At 36.1% G+C, this 21648-nt stretch overlaps 4 protein-coding genes across 4 annotated transcripts; 2 read left to right on the forward strand and 2 right to left on the reverse strand.

The window, feature by feature from the left end:
* The first annotated feature begins 309 nt into the window (after positions 1-309).
* Positions 310-5922, forward strand: LOC140767600 (uncharacterized). Its single transcript, XM_073107583.1, has 11 exons — positions 310-667; positions 1272-1358; positions 1630-1782; positions 2510-2598; positions 2980-3068; positions 3505-3608; positions 3741-3840; positions 3923-3998; positions 4090-4204; positions 4320-4851; positions 5200-5922. The coding sequence occupies exons 1-11, from the start codon at positions 400-402 to the stop codon at positions 5729-5731; spliced, it is 2145 nt and encodes a 714-aa protein (XP_072963684.1). The 5' UTR covers positions 310-399; the 3' UTR covers positions 5732-5922.
* A 411-nt stretch (positions 5923-6333) lies between these two features.
* On the forward strand, positions 6334-17569 carry LOC140766912 (acyl-CoA hydrolase 2). The gene is made up of 17 exons (XM_073106596.1): positions 6334-6479; positions 6595-6687; positions 7030-7097; positions 8776-8857; positions 10043-10089; positions 10180-10305; positions 10610-10687; positions 12042-12129; positions 12484-12596; positions 13356-13418; positions 13501-13556; positions 14578-14676; positions 14786-14842; positions 15773-15874; positions 16988-17036; positions 17123-17191; positions 17280-17569. The coding sequence occupies exons 1-17, from the start codon at positions 6464-6466 to the stop codon at positions 17352-17354; spliced, it is 1281 nt and encodes a 426-aa protein (XP_072962697.1). The 5' UTR covers positions 6334-6463; the 3' UTR covers positions 17355-17569.
* Positions 17570-17906: 337 nt separating this feature from the next.
* On the reverse strand, positions 17907-19096 carry LOC140767573 (SKP1-like protein 1A). The gene is made up of 2 exons (XM_073107538.1): positions 18446-19096; positions 17907-18316 (listed from the first exon to the last, which is right to left on the reverse strand). The coding sequence occupies exons 1-2, from the start codon at positions 18776-18778 to the stop codon at positions 18143-18145; spliced, it is 507 nt and encodes a 168-aa protein (XP_072963639.1). The 5' UTR covers positions 18779-19096; the 3' UTR covers positions 17907-18142.
* Positions 19097-19312: 216 nt separating this feature from the next.
* Positions 19313-21464, reverse strand: LOC140766678 (uncharacterized). Its single transcript, XM_073106203.1, has 2 exons — positions 21070-21464; positions 19313-19666 (listed from the first exon to the last, which is right to left on the reverse strand). Exons 1-2 carry the CDS (start codon positions 21380-21382, stop codon positions 19446-19448), a joined length of 534 nt encoding a protein of 177 aa, XP_072962304.1. The 5' UTR covers positions 21383-21464; the 3' UTR covers positions 19313-19445.
* Between the last annotated feature and the right edge of the window lie 184 nt (positions 21465-21648).

A 21648-nucleotide genomic window follows, 5' to 3' on the forward strand; every position in this document is an offset into this window, starting at 1 on the left:
GTATAATAATTATTAATTTTATTATATTTATCAAATTAATATCAAATTAATATCAAATTTAAAGATTTTTATTAATAATAAAATTATTAAAGATTAGATAAACTTTTCTAATACATCTAAAATGATATGGATTAAATTTTAGATGTTTTTTTATACTTTTATGATATTTTAGATGTGTTGAAAATTTTATTAATTATATAGAAATTTATCACTAATAAGTATTTTTAATTCAACATATAATCTGATTAAATATAATAGAAAAATAAATATTCCACTTTATTCAAGATCATATGGGTTGGGTAAGTTAGAAGTGGAGTGCAATATGTAGGTCTCGTTTCGTCGTCCTCCGAGAGAAACCCAAAGAAATCTTGGTCCGAGCTTTCGAACTGGGAGAAGAAGATGGCCTCAACGAGGAATCCTTCTTCTCCTACCTGTCTCCACCTACGATTCGGCCAGAGGTGCAGGGTTTCCACCTCCGTTTCCCGCAAGATTCTGTCCCGCCCTTCGAGTTGCCGAGCTCTTCCGGCCTTCGCCATCAAATCGGAGGAGAGAGGCAGAAAAAAGGAGGAATTGTGGATTGGATCTAATGGATTGCCGGATTCTTTCGCCGGGTGGTATGAACCGGGCGATGGCGGCGGGGATTCTCGGAGGAATAACGGGTTTAGAGGTGAGTTTGAGGGCATCTTCTTGGTAATTGTTTCACTGTGTCGTTTTTTATTTTTTGAATTTTGCCTAAATTAGATTGATGGTGTTGCAATAGGATCTCGATGGCGGGTTTAAAAATTAAATGGTGGAAGGAGAAGAGTTAAACCTAGAATGCTAATTTGATGTAACGAGCGAACATGATTTTTAGTAGTGATTAAGAAATAGTTTTCGATTTTAAAATAAATATTAACGAAATTTTTAGTAGGTGCTTAACCTTTTGGTTGTCTATTGTTATTATACCTTGTGTCACTGTTTGTTTAGTCTAGGGGCCAGGCTTTGTCATAACTAGAACGACGGTTCATAGTAGTTTAGTACTATATGATGTCTTATGTTTATAGAAAGTTAGTTATCCTGTGAAATATTAAAAGCTTGTCGGTTTTGAACTTGTTTTTCTTTTTAAATTTATTGTCACAAATCTTCAATTAGGATCCTCGCATGTCCAATAATTTTAGATGACGTTGTCTTAAGAGAACCAATCACGGTTGTTTCCCGCCATGCAAAACAATCTTGAGCTGATTTCAGGTGTTTGAAGCACTAATGACACTTTCATAGTAGTTCAATTGCAGGAACTCTTGTAGCAGGAGTGGCAGGACTCCTTTTAGCTGGCGGAGTCGCATTTGCTGCATTATCTCTCAGCACCAGAAGTGCATATGGTATGGAGTTTATTTACAATGATTTGCCATGACTTACATCTTAAATTATTTTCTTTGATATCATTAGTCAGAATTCATGAAAAGGTTTAGCTAGTTCTGTTTGGCAAATTTTATGATATGTTGTTGCTTTTTTTAATTATAAAAAAAGTTTTTTTTTATATCATTATTCAGTATTTTTTCTTTCAATCTGTTTCTGAGCCAGGAGTTATAGCAGCATTACTCTTGTTTTGAGTCACTCCTAAGTATGCTTTGTGTCTCTTGATTTAAGCAGGAAGTAAACAAGAACTCGAACCATTGAAAATTGAGCAAGAAGTCCTATTAAGTTCTTATGATAATCCTGAAGCTGATAGGGTTGAGAATCCTACTGAACTGCCTACAAATGGTACCAGCAAGACAAGTGACTGCTGTTCAGAGAATGAGACAGGTAAAAAAACAGGGAACTTGTCTCCTCTTAGAAGTATTGAAGATTCTAGTGGAGGCTCTAACCAATAAGTGATGATGACAATGCCATTCACAGAAATGACAAAATAACCAATTAAATTGGTGAGCCAACTTCCCCAGATGTTAATGATGTTACCTGATATCTCTAGTTCCACCTCACCTAAATTGTCTTAACATATTGTTTAGTTTTCATCTGATGGTCTTGATTCAAAACGTTCATACCATAATGTGTCCAGTACTTTTGCCCCAATTGTCACGTAAATATCATTTAAGTGATCATTATGTGGGAGATTTGGACACTCAAGAGACGGTTGAACTTGAGAGTTCCAAGCCAATTGATGGACCAGCCTCCAGTTGAAACATTGGCAAACAACGTAATAATTAAACATTGGACAGAAATACATGATGCAGATTGCTATAATGGTCTTCCACTAAATAGGAGAAAATTGAAAAGTTTACATCTAGAATATCTAATTAATTTGAGATTTTTGTCAGTATTGATGACCCTAATGGTTCAAATAATTCACCTCCAGTAGACGTGAATCAAGTGTAAGTGTACCAACTGTAGCACATCATTATCATGATCGTCATAATTAAATGAAAGTATAAGTGAAATCAAAGAGAACTTGATAAAAAGCCAGTTACTTGAGTCAATAGCACCTGGTAGAAGTAATTCTCCATGCTTGTAACCCTGCTGCTTCGCTCTGCAGCTCTTCAGATACCTCCTGGAAAAGTTTTGGTTCCACCTGTAGTTGACCAGGCTCAGGTTCAGGCATTGGCAGCATTGCAAGTCTTGAAGGTATGCTTGTGCACTTATGATGTGATGGCAGCTAGATGGTTTTATGTTTATTTAGTCATTCTTCTTCCTAGTTCCTACTGGTTTCTTTATAGAAATCATGACCATCTTTGCCCCTTATTAAATTTTTAGATATTCTCATACATTGTAACTTCTAAAGCAAAAGTTTTGGCTTGTAATTAGCATGTTCTAAGTTTATATTGAAACAGCACTGTTTAGATATAGTTGTTGAGTGTTGTGCAGTAGATTTAGAGTTCCTTATGGAAAAAGTTGCAATAGTCTTGAATGATTTTTTTGTACTTGAAAAAGATTTAACTAATTGATGTACTATGGAGTAAGTTAAATTGAAGTTGATGTCATTGTCTCATTAATTTTGTGTTCTAGGTTATTGAACCAGATGCTCAACCTTGTGATTTATGTACTCGTCGCGAGTATGCTCGCTGGTTGGTGAAGGCAAGTAGTGCTCTGTCAAGGTACATTCTTCTCCTAATATATGCTTAAACGTAACAGTCTATAGTCTCAGTGTAGTATGTCATCTTCAGTTTGCATATTGTGTTTTAATTTCTTGAGCTACCATAATTTCTCAAAGATGAGAATATTTACCTCTTCAACTGGACTTCTTCCAGTACCCTGGAAGCTTTCAAAAGGGATCTTTAGGTGCATGCAAATGTGCATAATAAATGAGCTTGCCAAAAGAAATTAGAGAAGTAACGGGCAAAAAAATTCAATTAACAGCTAATAACCAGACATACTGATATGAGTGACAACAAGAAGAATGTGACTTATGAACCTTGGAAGATTTGATATAGGGGCACCAGTTCTATTGATGCATATGAACTTACGGAAATTGTAATGCATTCCAGTAAGGATTGGGTCTCCTGAAGTTTAACCTTGTGGTTTTCTGCATAGGAACACAATTTCTAAAGTGTACCCGGCAATGTATATAGAGAATGTGACTGAACTTGCATTTGATGATATCACTCCTGAAGACCCTGACTTCCCGTGCATTCAAGGTTTCAAATTGTAATTTTTTCTTAATTATCTTCTTGGACACCTTAGGCCATAGAAGATATTACCATGAAATTGTTTCATTACTTCTACATTTAACTGTACATTGATATTTCTTGTCAAATTGCGTGCCTTAGGTTTGGCAGAAGCTGGACTCATTTCAAGTAAGCTTTCAGGATCTAAGACTAATAGCTCTATTAGTGGACAATGTGATTCTATTCTTTTTTCTCCGGAAAGGTGATAATGACTACCACTGGTTAAATGTGTATATCTGTTTTATATTTATTTAATTTTTTTCTGCCTAATCATGCTCATGCAGGCCTTTATCACGTCAAGATCTTGTGAGTTGGAAGATAACTTTAGAAAAAACACAACTACCAGAAGTCGACAAAAAAGTAAGAAAAAGATTGTAGATGTTGGACTTTGTTCCACCTTTCCAGTTGAGACATTTGCACTAAGTGCCAATATTATGATGTTTTTTATTAGTCTCTGTACCAGTGTTCTGGTTATATAGACATTGACCAAATAAATCCAGACACTTGGCCTGCTTTAGTATCTGACTTGTCTGCTGGAGAACAGAGTATTACAGCTCTTGCATTTGGTAATGTTTTCAAACGTTTTGATATATTTGATACTGAAAGTTTTCACACATTTTTGATATTTTTGATACTGACTTGGTATTGAAAGACCTGATCACTATTGTCTTGTACTTATAGGTTATACTAGACTATTTTTGCCAGACAAGCTGGTAACAAAAGCTCAGGCTGCAGTTGCTCTTTCAACTGGTGATGCTGCTGAGGTTGTCAGTGAGGAACTCGCGCGTATTGAGGCCGAAACATTGGCGGAAGCTGCTGTGAATGCAAATAGTGGCTTGGTAGCTCAAATTGGGAAAGATCTTAATGCAAGCTTTGAGAAGGAGCTGGCCAAGGAAAGGGAAAAAATGGAGGCATTAAAAAAGTTGGCTGAAGTAGTGAGGATAGAGTTGGAAGAATTAAGAAAAGAAAGAGCAGAAGAAAACAATGCTCTCGTTAGGGGCCAAGCTGCTGTCAGATCTGAAAAGGAAGCCCTTTTAAAGTTAAGGCATGAGGTAGAGAAACAGTCACAGAGCCTCATGAGCAATAAGATTGAGATATCCTTTGAGAAGGAGATGATTTTGAAACTTCAGAAAGAAGCAGAGAACGAGAACCAGATCATTGTTCAGTTACAATATGAGCTTGAGGTTGAGAGGAAAGCCTTGTCCATGGCCAGGTAAAGATCTATCTGCTATAAAATTTATCCTGTTCACATTGTCAGAGTAGGTATATCACTGCTTACTATTTCTTTGCTTGTAGACTTGTAGTATCTCCACTTACTCATCACCGGCACAATAAATTATTGATTCCCTTCTTCTGTACCTTCATTATTTTCTACCCTAAATCTCCCTTCTTCTGTACCTTCATTATTTTCTACCCTAAATCAGTGGGAGAGGTCCTCTTTTGTGTGTAATTTCATTCATATGTTTGTTCCAATGAATTCAACCTTCTCTAAGCTTTTAAAGAGGAATAAATTCCTATTCAAGCAAACCTCTATGATCACCTGTCAACTATCTTTTCACAGAGCTTGGGCGGAAGAGGAAGCTAAAAGAGCCAGGGTGCAAGCCAGAGCTCTCAAGGAAGTCAGAGATCATTGGGAGCTGCAAGGAATTAATGTCATCGTGGATGGAGGCCTCCGACATGATGCTTCCACTGGTGTCACTTGGCTTACTGTTGGAAAAGAGTCTCCATTTGATGAGGCAATCAACATATCTGAGTCCTTGCTAGAGAAGCTTAAGTCACTGGTTGCTCAGATAAAAGTTAGATCTTTTGCTGTTATCGAGAATGCTCAGATAAAAGTTAGATCTTCAGCTGTTATCGAGAAAATAATCCAAAATATACACTCTCTAATTTCAGTTTTAAAGAAATGGGCAGCTGAGATGACAGACCACTCTTTGAAGATCTGGGTTTATGCGATTTCAAAGACCAGAAGATCAATCGATGAGTTGCAGTCTAGTGTGTGTGCATTCGGCCCGACATTTGGGGACAGGGCAAAGAGGGTTGCTGAAGATTGCAGGCAAGGAATGGTGAAGATCCCACCGAGATTCAAGAAATGACACACTCTATATATATATATATATATATATATATATATATATATATAATTGATCTTGTATTATTCAGAAACTTATTCTCGAGGTATACCAAGAGTTGGAGCTAAACAATACTCGGATTGCAAATAAGGTATCTAGTACTGTATAATGAATGGAAGATCACATTTATATTGACTAGTTAGTTGCTTAAGTCTCAACTTTTTCTTCTTTTTGGGTTGAGTCATAAAGGGATAGTGATGCTTCAGATGTTCGCTGGTATAGCTTATGTTTTTTAGTTCCTATTTTGTTTTTCGAGGTAATATAATTACCTAATTTGCCCAAAAAAGGAAAAAAAAACTCCCACCTCTCAATTGCGAAGATGTATTTTAATCACTTACATTCCAGAAAAGATTATATCTCACGTAAATACCTTGTTCTTCCACTATTTATAGACGGATATTTACATGAAATTAAAGCATCTTTTTCACTATTGGCATGCCCAAATCGCATACATAGCACGTGCCTCATGTTTCCGGTCTGCTGTTTCGCGGCACGCAGTCTTTGGTCGTCAAATTTGACGCGGATTATCTAAACTCCTGGTTGTAGGAGCGTGGGTCTGGGGACGAGGCAAACTATAATTGGGTTTAGATCCCATTGTCGATCCGACCAACTCTACTAAAGTGTTCCCGTTTGTTTGGTAAAGCATTCAGAATTCCTTCTTCCCTCTTCCTCCTTCGCCTCTGCTCTCAGGTTTAGATGGATCAGGAAGAAGGTACTGGAACCCCGGCAACCCGAATCTTGATTATTCTCTCTTCTTTCCAACCCGTCGTAATGTTCTTGACGAGAATTCTATCGTTTCTCTTTCGTTTTTCTCCTTTCGAACGCAGTGATCGAGTTTCTTGGACAAGTCCCTCTGTTCCAGCGCCTCCCCGGTTCTTCCCTCCGGAGGATCGCCGAGGTCGTTGAAGTGAAGCACTACGGTGAGATTCTCGGTTCATCAATCCCTTCCGTGGGAGTAAATTATAGAGATTGCTCGAGTTTCTGATAGAACTTTTAGGTTATTTGATTCAAAACTTGAATCCGTTACTTGTTTGGGCCGAAAGGTGTCTCTTTGGTCCAACTGTTTGGATAAAATTTCGTTGTTGGAAAATTATATAATGTTCACGATATCTATATTCCTGGTTGAGATAGTTAACTAAAAATTGGGTAATCGTGAGGCCGCATGGAAGGTGTTCCAAGTCTGACAATAATTAATGTATGATTTTATTTCTGTATTATTGTCCTCCTGATTGCCTTTTCAATTTTATGTTCTTCCGTTATAGAAAGAGGCGAGTATGTATCTCGTGAGGGTGAACCTGTTGATGGCCTTTATGTGATTTGGGAGGGCCAGGTAGGTCTCTCTTTCCATTTCTTGCTCTCAATCTGTATGCCTATCTGTATGTCTATCTGTATGTCTATCTGCTTCTTAACATATAACATGGAAGTTATTGGAGCTTGGATTCAAAGTTTTAAGGGAACTTTTTGAATGATTATGTTAGGGATAGTAAATTTACCTTCATTTTTCCCCTTTCTTTTAACTTCTAAAATACCCCTGCCTGAAGTACCGTTTTAAACTTCTCTAAGAATAAAGGGTATTTTAGTAAATTTGATTAGTACAGGTTACCTTAGAAAGTACCTCAAGGGCATTTTTGTAGGGTTAAATAAGCCATAGTTTAGGGCTAAGGGTAGTTAGTCGAATAATAGTAAATGTTATATGAAAATTATGGGGCAAAAAGAAAAGGTCAGATTACCGATAGCTCAAAGACAGAGTTAATCACAAAATCAGTAAAATGTAGGGTGTTAATGAAAATTTTCCAAGTATTAAACATTTTGTAAAGTTTTTTTATTTTTTTTGTTTCCTCTACATTTCTAATGTGGTGTGTGAACATAGTAGTAAACTAGACATCCCTAAACGAGCTTGTGGGGAGGTAGATTGATCTTTAGGATTTCAGTAGTGTAATGAGCTGTTATTAACTCAATTAATAAACTACTTATACTAAATAATTAGCTAGATGGATTATATAAGTGTGTCTAGCTAGCATCCGCAATTCTTGTTTTTAGGTTTTCATAGGGATCAATTTGTTCATACACTGAAGTTGCTAGATCACCGAAGAATTTTTATTAGCAATTGGTTAACCTTCATGGTTTGACAGATAGCAGATATAGGAAGAGATGAGGGAGAATGTATACGAATTACTGGTTCACTAAGGGCAGAAATGCCTTCCATTAGGAGAGAGAAGCTCTTTCCAGAAATATGTAGGTTGCTTTTTTTCTTTTTCTTTTTCTTTTCTTTCTAATATCTGTTTGATTTGGGGATGGAACCTTTGTTCTTTTATCGGTATATCCAATAATGTCTATTCATGAAAAACCCAATCCAGTGACTTATGGTTGTAATTTAAGTCAAATATATGAAAAGCTACTGCTCCAGCTGTTGCTTCATTTATTTGTTAAGCCCAAATTCAACAAGCCTGACCATCATGCATGTGATGTTTTCACTCTTGACTTTTGAAATGTCTGTCCAAATGTATTTTGCTACTTACCCTGGTTAGGTCAAGTTTTGGGCAGAACTTATCTTGGGAATTGTTCTATGGAGTTTCAAGTAGTTTATTCTCATGATCTGTTTCTTCCTTAAATCAATATTTGTTCTCCTTGTATTTATCATAAGAAAAAATTGGTGTATGATTTATGATGGCATCCTATAAACAGTCCATTTAAAATCCAAAGTGTCAAAGTTTTATAATTAAATTATAGCTATATTTCTTTTCCAAAATATCCATGATTCAGAGTATGTACTTAAGAATATGATTTTCTTTTATCTCAACAAACATTAATATTCTAATTTCTGAGCATTTAGAATTATGATTTGAGATAGCTTTTGTTGATTTCTATTAACTTCTTAGAAGTGATGGTCTGCTATAAACTTCTGTGCTACTTTTAAGTTATGTAATATTCTGTTATTCCATCCTACTTGTTTGTCAGAATGGTGCTTTGTCATCATTTATCTTATTAACTCTAATTATCATCTGCAGGCTGAAGTATCTGGCTCTACTAATTTGGAAGAAGGAAACCGTCCAGAGCTTCGTTTGAGACAGTATGACTATTTTGGTTATGGTACTGAACACATTCCAAATTCATCTCCATACAAAAGTTTATTAGTTAGTTTTATATGTTCTCTCATAACAGGCATCATTTTTTTCTTAGAGCTTCTTATGCGGAATACACTCCCTTATTCTTCACAAAGTAGTATATTATTCTTTTTATGCATCAATATCTCTTTAAAGTTGAAATCCTTTTTATGTAGTTTCATTTGTATCTTATGTCATTATTGTAGCCAGTGATGTTTAGATATTTTATTTATTAACTTTTAATTGACAAGTTGATAATCTTGTTTAATCTTTATTCTATTTTGGAAACAATTTCTTTTTCCAAGCATAACTTAATTTATCAAGATTTGTTGTATTACACTTTTATTTGTATTATGGTGCTTTTGAACATGGTTCCCAAAATCAGCTAATCTCAATGCCGCCAGTTTAGTGACTAGTTTGGGTCTAGAATTAACTATTTTTGGTTGTATTAGCCGAATCAGCCAATTCGTCCCGACTGAAACTACTTTTTTTTAAAGATTCAAATCAAATCTCAAATGGATCTGACCTAAGTGAAATTAGTAATTGATGTCCCTAACTGCATTCTTTTTAAATTTTTAGTTTTTGCTCTCTATTTCTCACATACATTATTCTCCCACCTCTCACACACTTCACCGAGCTCATCTGGCTACTTCACACTCTGGTGAACTCGGGTAACTTTTTTTGTTTTCTCATTTCTCTTGTCTCCTATGCTTGCTCACTCTTTAACTCCCATTTTCTTACTCCTATAGAATAACAATGAAGAGAAATCTCTTTTCTCACTTTAACGGTAGTAATTTACGAGTATAAAAATTTATCGAATTTAGTTTAGAATTCATCATAGTTTTGAGTTAGTTTTTAGGCTTCATAAATAGCTAATTTTTCTCTTATTTTTCTGTTTATTTTTCTAAAATTTTAAATAAAATTTTAACTTTTACATAACTAAAAAATAGTCTAATCCGGTCCGGGTGGCCGATATAGCCGATACGACAGATACGTATCATTTTTCATTTTATTCTAATGGCCAATCCCGATCCAAATATCGAGTTTCGACACCTTGTTTAAAGTAAAAGAGTTTTCTCTTTCGTAAAATCAAGCATGGTAAAGCACAGTATTCTTCTGCTTTTTTATCATTCATCATATGCTACTAATACTGCTGGTGATGATTTCGTAGGTGCTGGTGGTTCTGTTGGTCAAGTAAATGTTGTTGCATTGTCCAAGGTATGTTTAACTTCTTGTTCAATCAACTTAACAGCATAATAGAGCCTAATGATACTTGGTTGCAGCTTGCTTATAAATCTCACTATGCAGCTGACCTGCTTGGTACTGCCAGATGAATATAGACAATTACTGCAGCCAAAATCAATTTGGAATGCGGAAGGAACGCCTGAAAATTTTTCATTTGTGGAGCGCATACTGCAATTAGAGCCATTAGAAGTGAGTATATATTTCTTATGATTTCATTGTGGTTTAAGTTCCTTGTCAAAGACATGTGAATATTGATTATAGAAGGACATCAGACCTTCCATAGATTTTATACCTGACATTGTGACAATACCACTTCTCCCTTCATATTCATCATTTTTTACTTGTCTCTGATTGCGCACTTCATTGTTGTTCTAACAATAATCCAGCCAATGCTGGTACTTCTTGTTTTGGTTTATTGGCATCCCTGTGTTCTATATAAAACTTAATTTTTTGTTTATGTTCTCATTATATTTATCATCTTTCTTTCTGTAAGGTGGATATTTTTCGTGGGTATACTTTGCCAGATGCTCCAACTTTTAGGCAAGTTTTTGGTGGACAATTGATTGGACAGGTATGACTTAATTTTTCTCATTTGCTACTTTCTTTTTGTATGTATGGATGTACATCTGTCTGCATTGTCCGATTGTTCTTATTATGTGACATGACCTCATTGTCACTTTGCAATGTTGATTCCCAGACAAAGTAAAGTAGCTCTCATACTTGCAACAACCAGCAATTGAAATGACTTGTATAGATCTGGATATAGTCTAAGAAATTAATGAGGTTTATGAGTTATGACAATGAAGTCCTGTCCCACATTGTGCTTGCCTATTTTTTTATTGCAGTTATTTGCTTCTTCTTTTTTGACAATTGTAATCTGTTTCTGGTAGACAAGTAGGAATCTATATTCATCTAACATGTATCTAGTCTAGCAATTTAGGTGGTGAATCCTTTTAGAGTTGCAACCTTACCTGCAATCTGGCTTGCTTTTGGATTCATTTAAGTGGAGATTCCTATCTGCTTTCTTCTGCTTTTCTTGGATTTATGCATATGATAGTTAGTTGAGTCACTATACATTATATAATTATGCATATTTCTTTTATAAGTCCTGTTGGTGGAATGCCTTTCTCTGTTCATGGATCTCATTTTGTGCTTATAAGCACAATTTGAGCAATGGTGGTTCATCCTGTATAATTTATAGATCGACATTAGTAGAGATGGTAGAATGATGTAATATTGTGGAATGCTTTCTCCATTCATGGATGTCATCTTGTGCTTATAAGCACAATTTGAGCAGTGGTGGTTCATCCTGTATAATTTATAGATCGACATTGGTAGAAATGATAGTATGATGTAATATTGTATCTAATAGCGCTGTGTACATAAAATTTAATTCGTTATCTATAAGGTGACTAAAGGTGTAAACTCTATGCTAGCACATGTTGCTGCTGCTTACACAAGAATTTGGAAAGAGAAGATTTATGCAACCTTACCTTCATTTCTAAAGAAGTTATTTTCAAGACTCAAAACTATGACCTCTTTGATGCAGCGGGCAAACCTCATCGCCACACCAAGTGACACCTTCAGTGGTGGACACTATATTGTGTATATATTTCTCGGCAAAATTATCACTGACCAGTCCAGTATTGGCACTTCAAAAATATTTGCATTCAGACATCCTAGAGTTGATCAAACTGGTCATGTCTGTCTTGGCTGGTAGATAGGACCTAGAGGAACATTTGGGTGTGAAGAGGGTATGACTGCTATCAAGGTCTGAGTTACTAGGCTTCAAATAATCAATAATTTGGTCACGTGTAAGAGTTGTTGGAAAATTATCAGTAATCAATTATTTTGCAGATAAGAATATGATTGCTTAACAGATAACTTTTAAAACCCTTCTCAGTTTGTTTTTCTTGTTGATGCAGGCATTGGCAGCAGCATCTAAGACGGTGGATTGCCTTAAAGTTGCATATAGTTTGCATGTGCTTTTTCTTGTGGCCGGAGACAACAATTGTGAGTTGTTTTAATTTCATTGACTATTACTTTTTGTTGGTGGTCTCTGTTTAAACTAAGAGACTATGTTTTATATGTTCTGGTCCTTCTGGATTTACCTGAGAAATGAAACATCTATGCTGTTGTCACTTTGATTCTTAGTTCATCTCTCTTACAATATAAAAACATGAAGCAGGGGAGATTGTTTATGCTGAATTATGGAGCATTCTGTCAGATTCCATGTATTACTTGATCTGCTTGTATAGATATATGAATAAATTTTCTTTCACGGCATTTTTATACTCTGTTTGAACTTCTTGTTTCAAATACTTTAGTATGAAGTATTATTATTTTCAAGGTTACCTTCTTTTGTAGTGCCAATTGTGTATCAAGTTCATCGTGCACGTGATGGCAATAGCTTTGCTACCAGGAGAGTAGATGCAAAACAGCAGGGCACTGTTATTTTCACTTTGCTTGCTTCCTTCCAGGTGATCATTCTTATGATTATGAATAATTTTCATGACCAATATCTTGGCCTATGTGAGTGTGTATAATTAAGTAATTAACATATTAATGCTTTTTCTTATTTGTACTCTGTTGTTTTCTATGCAATTGACAAGCAAGTAAATGAAAAAGGAACTCAAAATAAAGTGATCTATGAAGTATGGCAACCGTCACATGTTGAAATTCTTTTAATCCTTTGTATTGTAAGAACCATAGTCAATCTATAATTTATACTCCCTCGACCACTTCAAGACAGATTCTCGAAAGACAACAAACCAAACATATTACCTTTATCTACTGTGTTAATCTTACTTTGTGACCGTCAAATTAGCTGAAAGATGATTCTTAAGAAATATATATATATATATATTTAACCCAGTATTATCTTATTATTCTTGCATATATGTCCTGGCAACTTAGCTTTCTTGTTCTGTTGGGGCCCACATTTTTGCAATACTAGCTTCCTCTGTAATAAGGTCAAGCTGGTATGATACATATACCTATATGCTTGTGTTTATGATCAACAATATACATGCAACGTAATTTCTTTTTCTTGAATAGAAATATTACGTAATTGACATCTCCCTTGTAAACTGATATATGCTTCTTTTGATTAATTATTGGAGTACATTCTTGCTGTCACCTGCAAAAGATACAAGCTCAATAGTGTTTGGAGGGAGATCAGAATATGATTAATTTTTTTGCTGTACTCATTAGCTTGCATTTATGTAATTGTGCTGCAGAAAGAAGAGCTGGGGTTTGAACATGAAAATGCTTTGATGCCCCATGTTCCTGAGCCAGAGACAGTTAATATCCTTCTAACTTTTCATTTTTTTGGCGTTTAATTCAAATGTTCCTATCTCACTAATCTCAAGTTTTATGCTGCAGCTTCCATCAATGGAAGAGTTGCGAGAGAGACAACTAACTGATCCTGGCCTTCCAATGTAATATTTTCTAAGATCGTTGAAACATGGTTATTTGGATTATAAGCCTGCTTATTTATCTAAACCTTTATTATGATACATTTGCTTCATAGAAACTCTTGATAATGTTATCCTCATTATTGGGACACTCTAAAGATTTTATTCTCATGTTATGTCTAGTTTGAGTTTGTAACTGGAGTTATAGGCATAGGGAAGGACCAGAAATTCTGGTGAATGAATTTGCCATTAGTGGCTACTAATACTGAGTGCATCTACCAGTATTTTCACATTTAAGCTTTTGGGCTTGAAAAAAAAAGCTATTAAGTCTTCCATTGAACTATCTATTAATCTTTTATCCTCTTGCAAGTGCATGGGCTTGAATCAAGCCACTTATTGTGTGTGATATTTCATTGCATGTCTAGACATGTGGTAAAGGTCTTATCTGTTCCTTGACTTCCTTCTTATATATCCCACCATCCACCATCTTCACCATTTTGGACATCACGCCCTTGTCAGATGCCACCTTGACCTCTACTACTCATTACTGCTCCTTTTACCTCCACCGATCATCAATTCTGACTGGCCACCCCTCCACTTTTACTCCTGGAACTACTTTTTCTACATTAACTTCAAATTTGAACCCAAGCAAAAATTTCAGGCAATACACTATCTATACACAGCAGTGTATCCTCACTAGAATAAAACGAGGCATTAATTTTATTCAATTTGTCATTATGGTCTGAGTAAAAGGGCCTAATCCTGTCTTTGTTGTTCTTTTTATGTCCAAAGCAATTGTCCTCATAAACTCATAATACTGACTTGATACTGACTTGCATTAGTTTGTATATCAAAGTTAATATATGACTGTATTCGAGACGTTAGAGTTCAAGTTGCATTACTAAAAGCTACATCCATGACATCTTCTGAATTATTATTTAAAAATCCTATTTCCTTGTAATTGATTTTCAATATCTCTGAAAATTTTTTACTAGTGCTTCAGATATGCAAATGATTGAAAATGTCTAACAACTTGGCTTTACAGGTATTACAGAAATTCGGTTGCTAGAAAAAAATTTGTTCCTTGGCCGATAGAAATAAGGTTTTGTGAAATTAATAACTTTACTCGACCATCTGAACCACGGTAATTCCATTATATTAGTTATGTACGCTCTTGCTTTTGTTACTAAAACCTATTGTAGTGTTCCTTAGATTATAATTTATCTCTGCTAAGTGTCATTTTCCTGTTTCAGTTTAAATTATTGGTTTAGAGCTAGAGGAAAACTTTCGAATGATCCAGCTTTGCATAGGTAAGTTCTTTTGTATTCATGCAATCATCCCGTTGAATTGGTTGTGCAGTTTGTGGAATAGTTGGAGTGTTGAATTATTCTTGCAATTGCTTGTTGTCTTCTTCCAGTGTCAAGGGCTCATCAATGTGTAGTAGCACTATTCCTTCAGAATTATTTTTCACAAGAAAACTTAGCTTGAATTTCTGAACACAATTTTTGATCAGCTTATCAGTCAGTTCATGACTGCTGGTGCCAAATAAAGTCAAACTGGATGGTCATGTTTGATAAGTTGTAGCACACGAAGCAAAGAAGCTATCTTCACTGCATAAAGTGTTATTATGTCTGGTAGGAGAACATGTGTTCTACTGGCTTGTCTGAGCAGGTCCATTACTAAAAGAATGAATCCTTTTCTGGCAAAGCCATGATCTACTTTGTACGAAAAGCTCTATTGCTGAAAAAGATGTCTTAAGAAATGCAGTATATAAACTAAAATATGGGCACAAATTTTTATGGTCATTTATAATCACTGATGACAAGATCAAGATCAACTACCAAGTTGTAGCCTAGTGGTAATATATGGGAGTTTGGATTCCCTGCTCTACTTTCAAATTTCCTTGCAGCAAATTTGCTAAGAGTATGATGCAGAAAATTGCAGGAGCACAATACATGCACAGGATGATAGCCTATTTGGGCCTTGTAATTAGGGAGAGATGATTCCATGTTGGCCTAACCCACTAAGTTATATGGTTCTCAATCAACCAAAAACAATTTAAAAAATTAAAACCAACTTTAGAATGTCCTCATTCTTTTAAATTAGATAAAATTAAATATTTCTTACATATTAGTGCTAATTAAATGTCAATGATTACCAATTTGTCTCAGTTGTTCCTTTTCTTTGTCTTCTTTACTTTTTCAGATAGGGTGCATATAACTAATTTAAATGTCTTACAGATGTGCTGTAGCATATGCTTCAGATCTTGTATTTTCGGGTGTTAGCCTAAATCCTCACAGAACGAGGGGCTTGAAGACTGCATCTCTTAGTCTGGATCATTCGTAAGTCTCAAGAATCTTGGTCCTTGATTTTTGTTTCAAACTTTCCGCAACTTATGCTTTTGAATACCTTGCTCATACTTAATTAGCTGATTGTCCATAATTTGCTGGTTATATTCATTTTAGAAGATCTTGCAGTAGACATTTCTAGTAGTGTCAACTTATTTTTCTCAGTAGACTGCCTTCATGTAATTCTTTTCTTTATATCCTGAATTCCTTCTGATATTAAAAGGTTAATTTTAGTTTAGTACCTAGCATCTTAGTGGACTGTCTTGGAACTGGAACAACATGCCGTCAGATTATAAACTAAAATTTGTAATTGGGGCTCCATAATGTCAACTAATAGGCATACTTCAACTTGATTGAAGATAGCAGAAGTAGGTTTTTCATTTGTTAGGATGTTTAAGTCATTGCCAATCAGGAACCTAGTTTGAGACCAGGATAAACGCTGGTTGCAAAATGTTGGTGCCTGTGAAGTGGATCCACTGAAAACTGAAAAGACATTGCAAGTATTAGGACTTTATCAGAGAAAGCTGGAGAAAAAAGATTCCTCGACATGATTAATAGCTGAACCTTGTACATTAACCACTAATACAACAAGTATGCTAAGCACATTGAGAAAATCTATAATTTGGAACATTTCCCCCAAGCACAGTTCCGACCTGCTTTTTGAATGACCCTGCTCAGATTGGACTTCAACAGATAAAAACAGAAAAACGTAGGGTGTTTAAACTGGCAGGGTCTAGCTTCCTTTCTTCCCATTCTTGTTTGTGTAGTTTTAGCTGTAGAATCGGAGATCACATAAGTTGATGCGTTAAGGAAATTCATCTATTATGGTTTGGAGTAGAAACCATATCGTTGCACTACTCATGAAGTTTGATTATTACTAGAACCACAAGACAAAAAAGAAGTCCAAATAATCTGGATACAATCTTGTAAATGGTTTAACAGAAGGACCAACAGAGGGATCTGGGGTCTTATCTTCATAGATCTTAATGACATAAGACAGCCCAACTAACACAGTTTGCCGCTATTGTCTTTTTTTATGTCTTAAGTCTTAACTATAGACACAGTGCCTCGAAATATTAATTGATAACCATGGTCTCTGTTGTTTAGGATGTGGTTTCACAGGCCTGTGAAAGCTGATGACTGGTTGCTATATGTAGTACGTCCTGAATCCCTTTCCTTCTCATTCATTAGTATCAGGAATTTATTCTCCAACTCACCTTTTGTCATATTGATCTAACACAGATAGAGAGTCCGTCTACCTATGGTGGTCGCGGATTTGTCACCGGTCGCATGTACAACAGGAAGGGGGAGGTAGAGTACTGAATTTCTTTCTTATCTCAAAGATTCATATATGCGAAAAAAAGTCCAATAATAGTAACCTTCTATTTCTATGGTGTAGCTGGTCGTGTCATTGACCCAAGAGGCTCTAATTAGGAAGGCGAAGCCATCACAAGTTCCGAAATCGAAGTTATAAGTGCCAGTCGACAAAATTCATTGCAGGATTCTTAGACCAACGCTCCCTTTATTTGAGGTTTATTATATTTATAGTAACAAACAATCACGTAGTATCGATTTCATTAATGTAGCAGACGAATTTAAATTTGATGTATCCAAGCATGTCCCACTATTATGGATTGGATAGAGCGAGAGCTATGTTATATATCAATAAAGCAGTTCATTGGGCAGCGATACTCGTGTTTTTGGAGTTAAAAGAGATATTACAACTCGTTGTTTGAATGTTTACAAAGAAACGCCTCGTGTTAGCTCATAAGAAATATGCTTGCCGTATTCTATTTTTCCGGACAAACTACTAATTTTCTTTCTATTTTCCTATCTTGTAAATAAACCTCTTAAGGGCATTTTTATGAAAAGAAATAGTAGATGGGAACGATCTCTTTTTTAATCCTTAAAACTCACTCAAGTACTCAGCATGAGGAAAAACAAAGTATACCTTCAGACCAACTAAACCTCATATATATATATATGAAACATAAATTTAGAATTGAGGCAAAAGGACATCACAATCTGAACTATAAAATCGACCTTAATTAAGATCTACAAAAATAATAATTATACAAACTCATACTCGGGAAAATATAGACAATAGAAAAAAGAAATCACTAGAAAAAAGGCAAGAAATTTGCAGTGTGTTCCTGCCACCCTTTCTCACAAAGTCTAAAAAGATGGAGCAACATTAAGAACCTTCATAAAGGAAATATTTATTACTACCAACCAAAAAGGAGAAGAAAAGAACTACTCGAATTACTCAAACGCCCAAGGGAACTCTCTCTTGATCTCGTTCTCCTCCTCAGGTGTAAAGTCGTTCTCTATGTTGAAGGTAGTACGGATCTCTTCAACAGTCTTCCCTGAGATCAAGTGAGCCAACTTGTCAACACTCAGATCGAGCAATCCTTGAACCTCCAAATAGTTTGATGCCTGCGAGATCGAGATCAATTATTTTTAATCCAAACAACATAGTAGTACAATATCAAAAGAAGGATCTTTTTTGGCGGATGAGTACCGAAGTCTCAATCTTTACGCAAAAAGAAAAGCTCAAAAACTTACCATTAGGAAATCGTATAAGGTGTCTAAGCTAACGTCGATGAATTCCTTATCCCACGCTTTGATCTCCGCCTCCTTGGCCAACTTCGTCCTTTTGTTGATCGGCTCCGGGGCGGCGGCGAACTCTGCGTGCTTTGTGCAGTATGATATGATCTTCACGAGGATGTCTCCGGCGACGCCTGTGATGGGGATGGCGCCCTCGCCGGCATACGCGTCGATCGCCGTTTTAAGTGTCCCTGCCTCTGCCGCCGCCGCCTCGGAGATCTCGAGTTCGGTGCCGTCGGAGCACTTAAGTTTGTACATCTTTGCCTCGTTATTATCCCTTGTAGACGCCATGACGTTGAGATCTACTTACTACTCCTCAAGTTATAGAGTGCAGAGAGAGAGAGAGAGAAGAAAGAAAGGTGATAGACAATTACTTTTGAGTGCATGGGAGGCTATTTATAGAGTGAGAGAGGTGCTTCCTTCTCCTATGCAGAGTAGTAGTAGTAGTTGCGGATTAAGAAAGGGAACCTAATCCGACTTCTTTTCTGGATGCAGGAAGCCGATTCAAATAACACTCAGAATACCAAAACTGAATCGAACTCGGAAATCCAAAACTAATATACTTTTTTTTAAGGATAAGTCTCACAAATCCCTTCTTTTTGTGGGTGATATCATCTTTCCGTGTGTATGTGTGACAAAAAAATTAGGCATGCATGATAGTTATTACGTGATTATGTAGAGCCTGCATAAAAAAATTGAATCATTAATACGCACGCCTTCCATAAGAGCATTAATTCACATTTCCTGAGTTTAGAGGGATTAGAGCACAATATCCAGTATAACCATTAAGTGTAGTGATCCAATAACAGCAGGGCGTTAAGAATCATTTCCCTAGAGACTGCCTTACATAATTGATAAATTTGTATCAAATTACTACGTTCCAATATCAAAATGGTAAAAATAGTACGCAGAATAAACACAAACTTAGTATACACTGACGAATTAAAAAAAAAGGTAATTATGATTTCAGTTTCTTCTTGAAAACATGATGTATGCTTACATTATACTGTTCGAGTTTGCCTATCAGTGCAATACATGCATTCATTCTCTGTAATATGGTGGGCATCAAAGTAATATTATTAGCAGCTTTTGTTCTGAAAACTGGTAACTTCTCGAGCATCACCTTATCCGCATCTGCAAGTGGAATCCCATCGTTTGATTCTGATCGAGCCTGAACACCTGCGAATAGCACAAAAGGGTAAGCTATAACTGAGTCCAATCTTACTACTTTCAAGGTTTGACTAGGAAGATATTAGTAAGAACACAAGTATGTTCCATGAGAGATTAGTGCTCATAAGAATAACAACTAGTCCCAATCAAGATACTCAAGTTCCCGATCATTCAGAGATCATGGTAAGCAGATATTTGTAACAGTAAATATATGACTTACAACCAAGGGCAAGTGAAGAATTATTAATTGTGTGATTAACTAAAAGTTAGCATGGTCCACAAAATGTAATCTATAAGAACAACAAGTTTATAATACATGGCAAGAGTGTCGTGTTGCTTATCTCATGGCAAGAAATCTCCACAGGGTAAATCTTAGAATAAAATCATACAAGTTAGCATGGTCCACAAATTGTAATCTATAAGAATAACAAGTTTATAATGCATGACAATAGTGTAGTGTTGCTTATCTCATGGCAAGAAATCTCCACAGGATAAATCTTAGAATAAAAAGGAAATAATTCCATGAAATTTAATCTCTTTCATCTTATCAAACTTCACTTTAATAGATGCATGCTATACTATAAGAGGAACACCTGGCCAAATCATTTTAAAATAGCTCATTCTTGCACGAAAATACAGTGTAGTATGCCAATTAACCATAGAAAACGTTGAGGTACTAAAATGCATATGAATGAGTGCTAAAGATTGTGTGTAAAATTGCATCAGGACAAATCATGTTAGCTCTTGGTCCAGGTCAAGTAGAGTAAAATTTCTTCGGATAGGTGGTCAAGCTCACTTCATTCTGATCACTGGTGTTTGGTTTTTTCGGAACTTCAGACAGCTCTTTTTATTTAGTAAGGCAAATCATGACGGGTCGAATCACTACAAGATAAATCTCTATAATCTGATCCAAATCTAACTCTAGTTTCATAAATCTGAAAGTGATGCCACCAGTGTGGTTTAGAATCCCATTACAAACTAATAGACCTGCTTAGTTATCACTTCCCTGAAATAAAAGGATTCACTTCACTAAAATCAACGGAATTCTGTCCATAGTTTTAAATAGAAGTGTTACGATGTAGCTCATTCTAGAAATTTAATGGTCGAAAGGATAAGGCCTTCACGAAGAACTTTAATCTCATCAGTATTGATCAATGTTATTCTTATACATTCAACTGGATTCATCAAAACCTTCATCAACACAAAACCTAAGTATCTAGCTGCAATTTCTCATCAACCAACGACTTATTCCCCGAATTTATAAACTGGGATATCGAAGATTCCAATACCCACAAAAGATCAGATTTAAAAAAAAAAAACAAGGAGAAATTAACAGAAAGAAACAAGAAATTAAAGAAATTGAGGAGATGGAGAACCCTAGAGAGAGGCAATGGCTCCAATCTGAGGCATACCATTGCTTGGTTTACAATCCGCCCCGACTTGGAAGGAAGGACCCGAGAGAGAGGCAATGGCTCCAATCTGAGGCGGCAGGAGCTGCCTCTGAGATAGGAGATGAGTAGAAAAAGCCTCAAGGAGACGACCAGGGATCGTCCTGCGCGAATCAAGAATCATCCTCCCCATCTCGCTCACTTCCCGCTCGAGCTCCTCGATCTCCCTCTCCGCTTCTTCCTCATCGTCTTCATCCTTCTCCTCTCCCTCCGCTTCCACCGTCTTCCGCTTCCCTAGGGTTAGGGTTAGGGTTTCCCTTCGCGATTCGCTCGCCATCTCTCCTTCTCCCCCCCACCTTTACAAATGCAAAGGAGATAGGACTTCAAAATTTCAAGAATTCCCTCTCTCCCTCGAGCGAGCGAGCTCAGTGACGACAAATACTTCCGTCGCAGGATCCGGACAGAGCGGGTCGGGTCTTGCTTGGCTCCGACACAAGAATCTATTTATTAATAAGGTCTTTTCTGTCAAAATACAGTTTGCTGGTGCCCTTTGACATTTTAAGAAAACTGCAGGGTTTCTCTGCAAATACTGATTTGCAGGGT

The sequence above is a fragment of the Typha angustifolia genome, chromosome 9, assembly GCF_048772165.1.
Source record: "Typha angustifolia cultivar Huaian chromosome 9, ASM4877216v1, whole genome shotgun sequence".
Lineage (NCBI taxonomy): Eukaryota > Viridiplantae > Streptophyta > Magnoliopsida > Poales > Typhaceae > Typha > Typha angustifolia.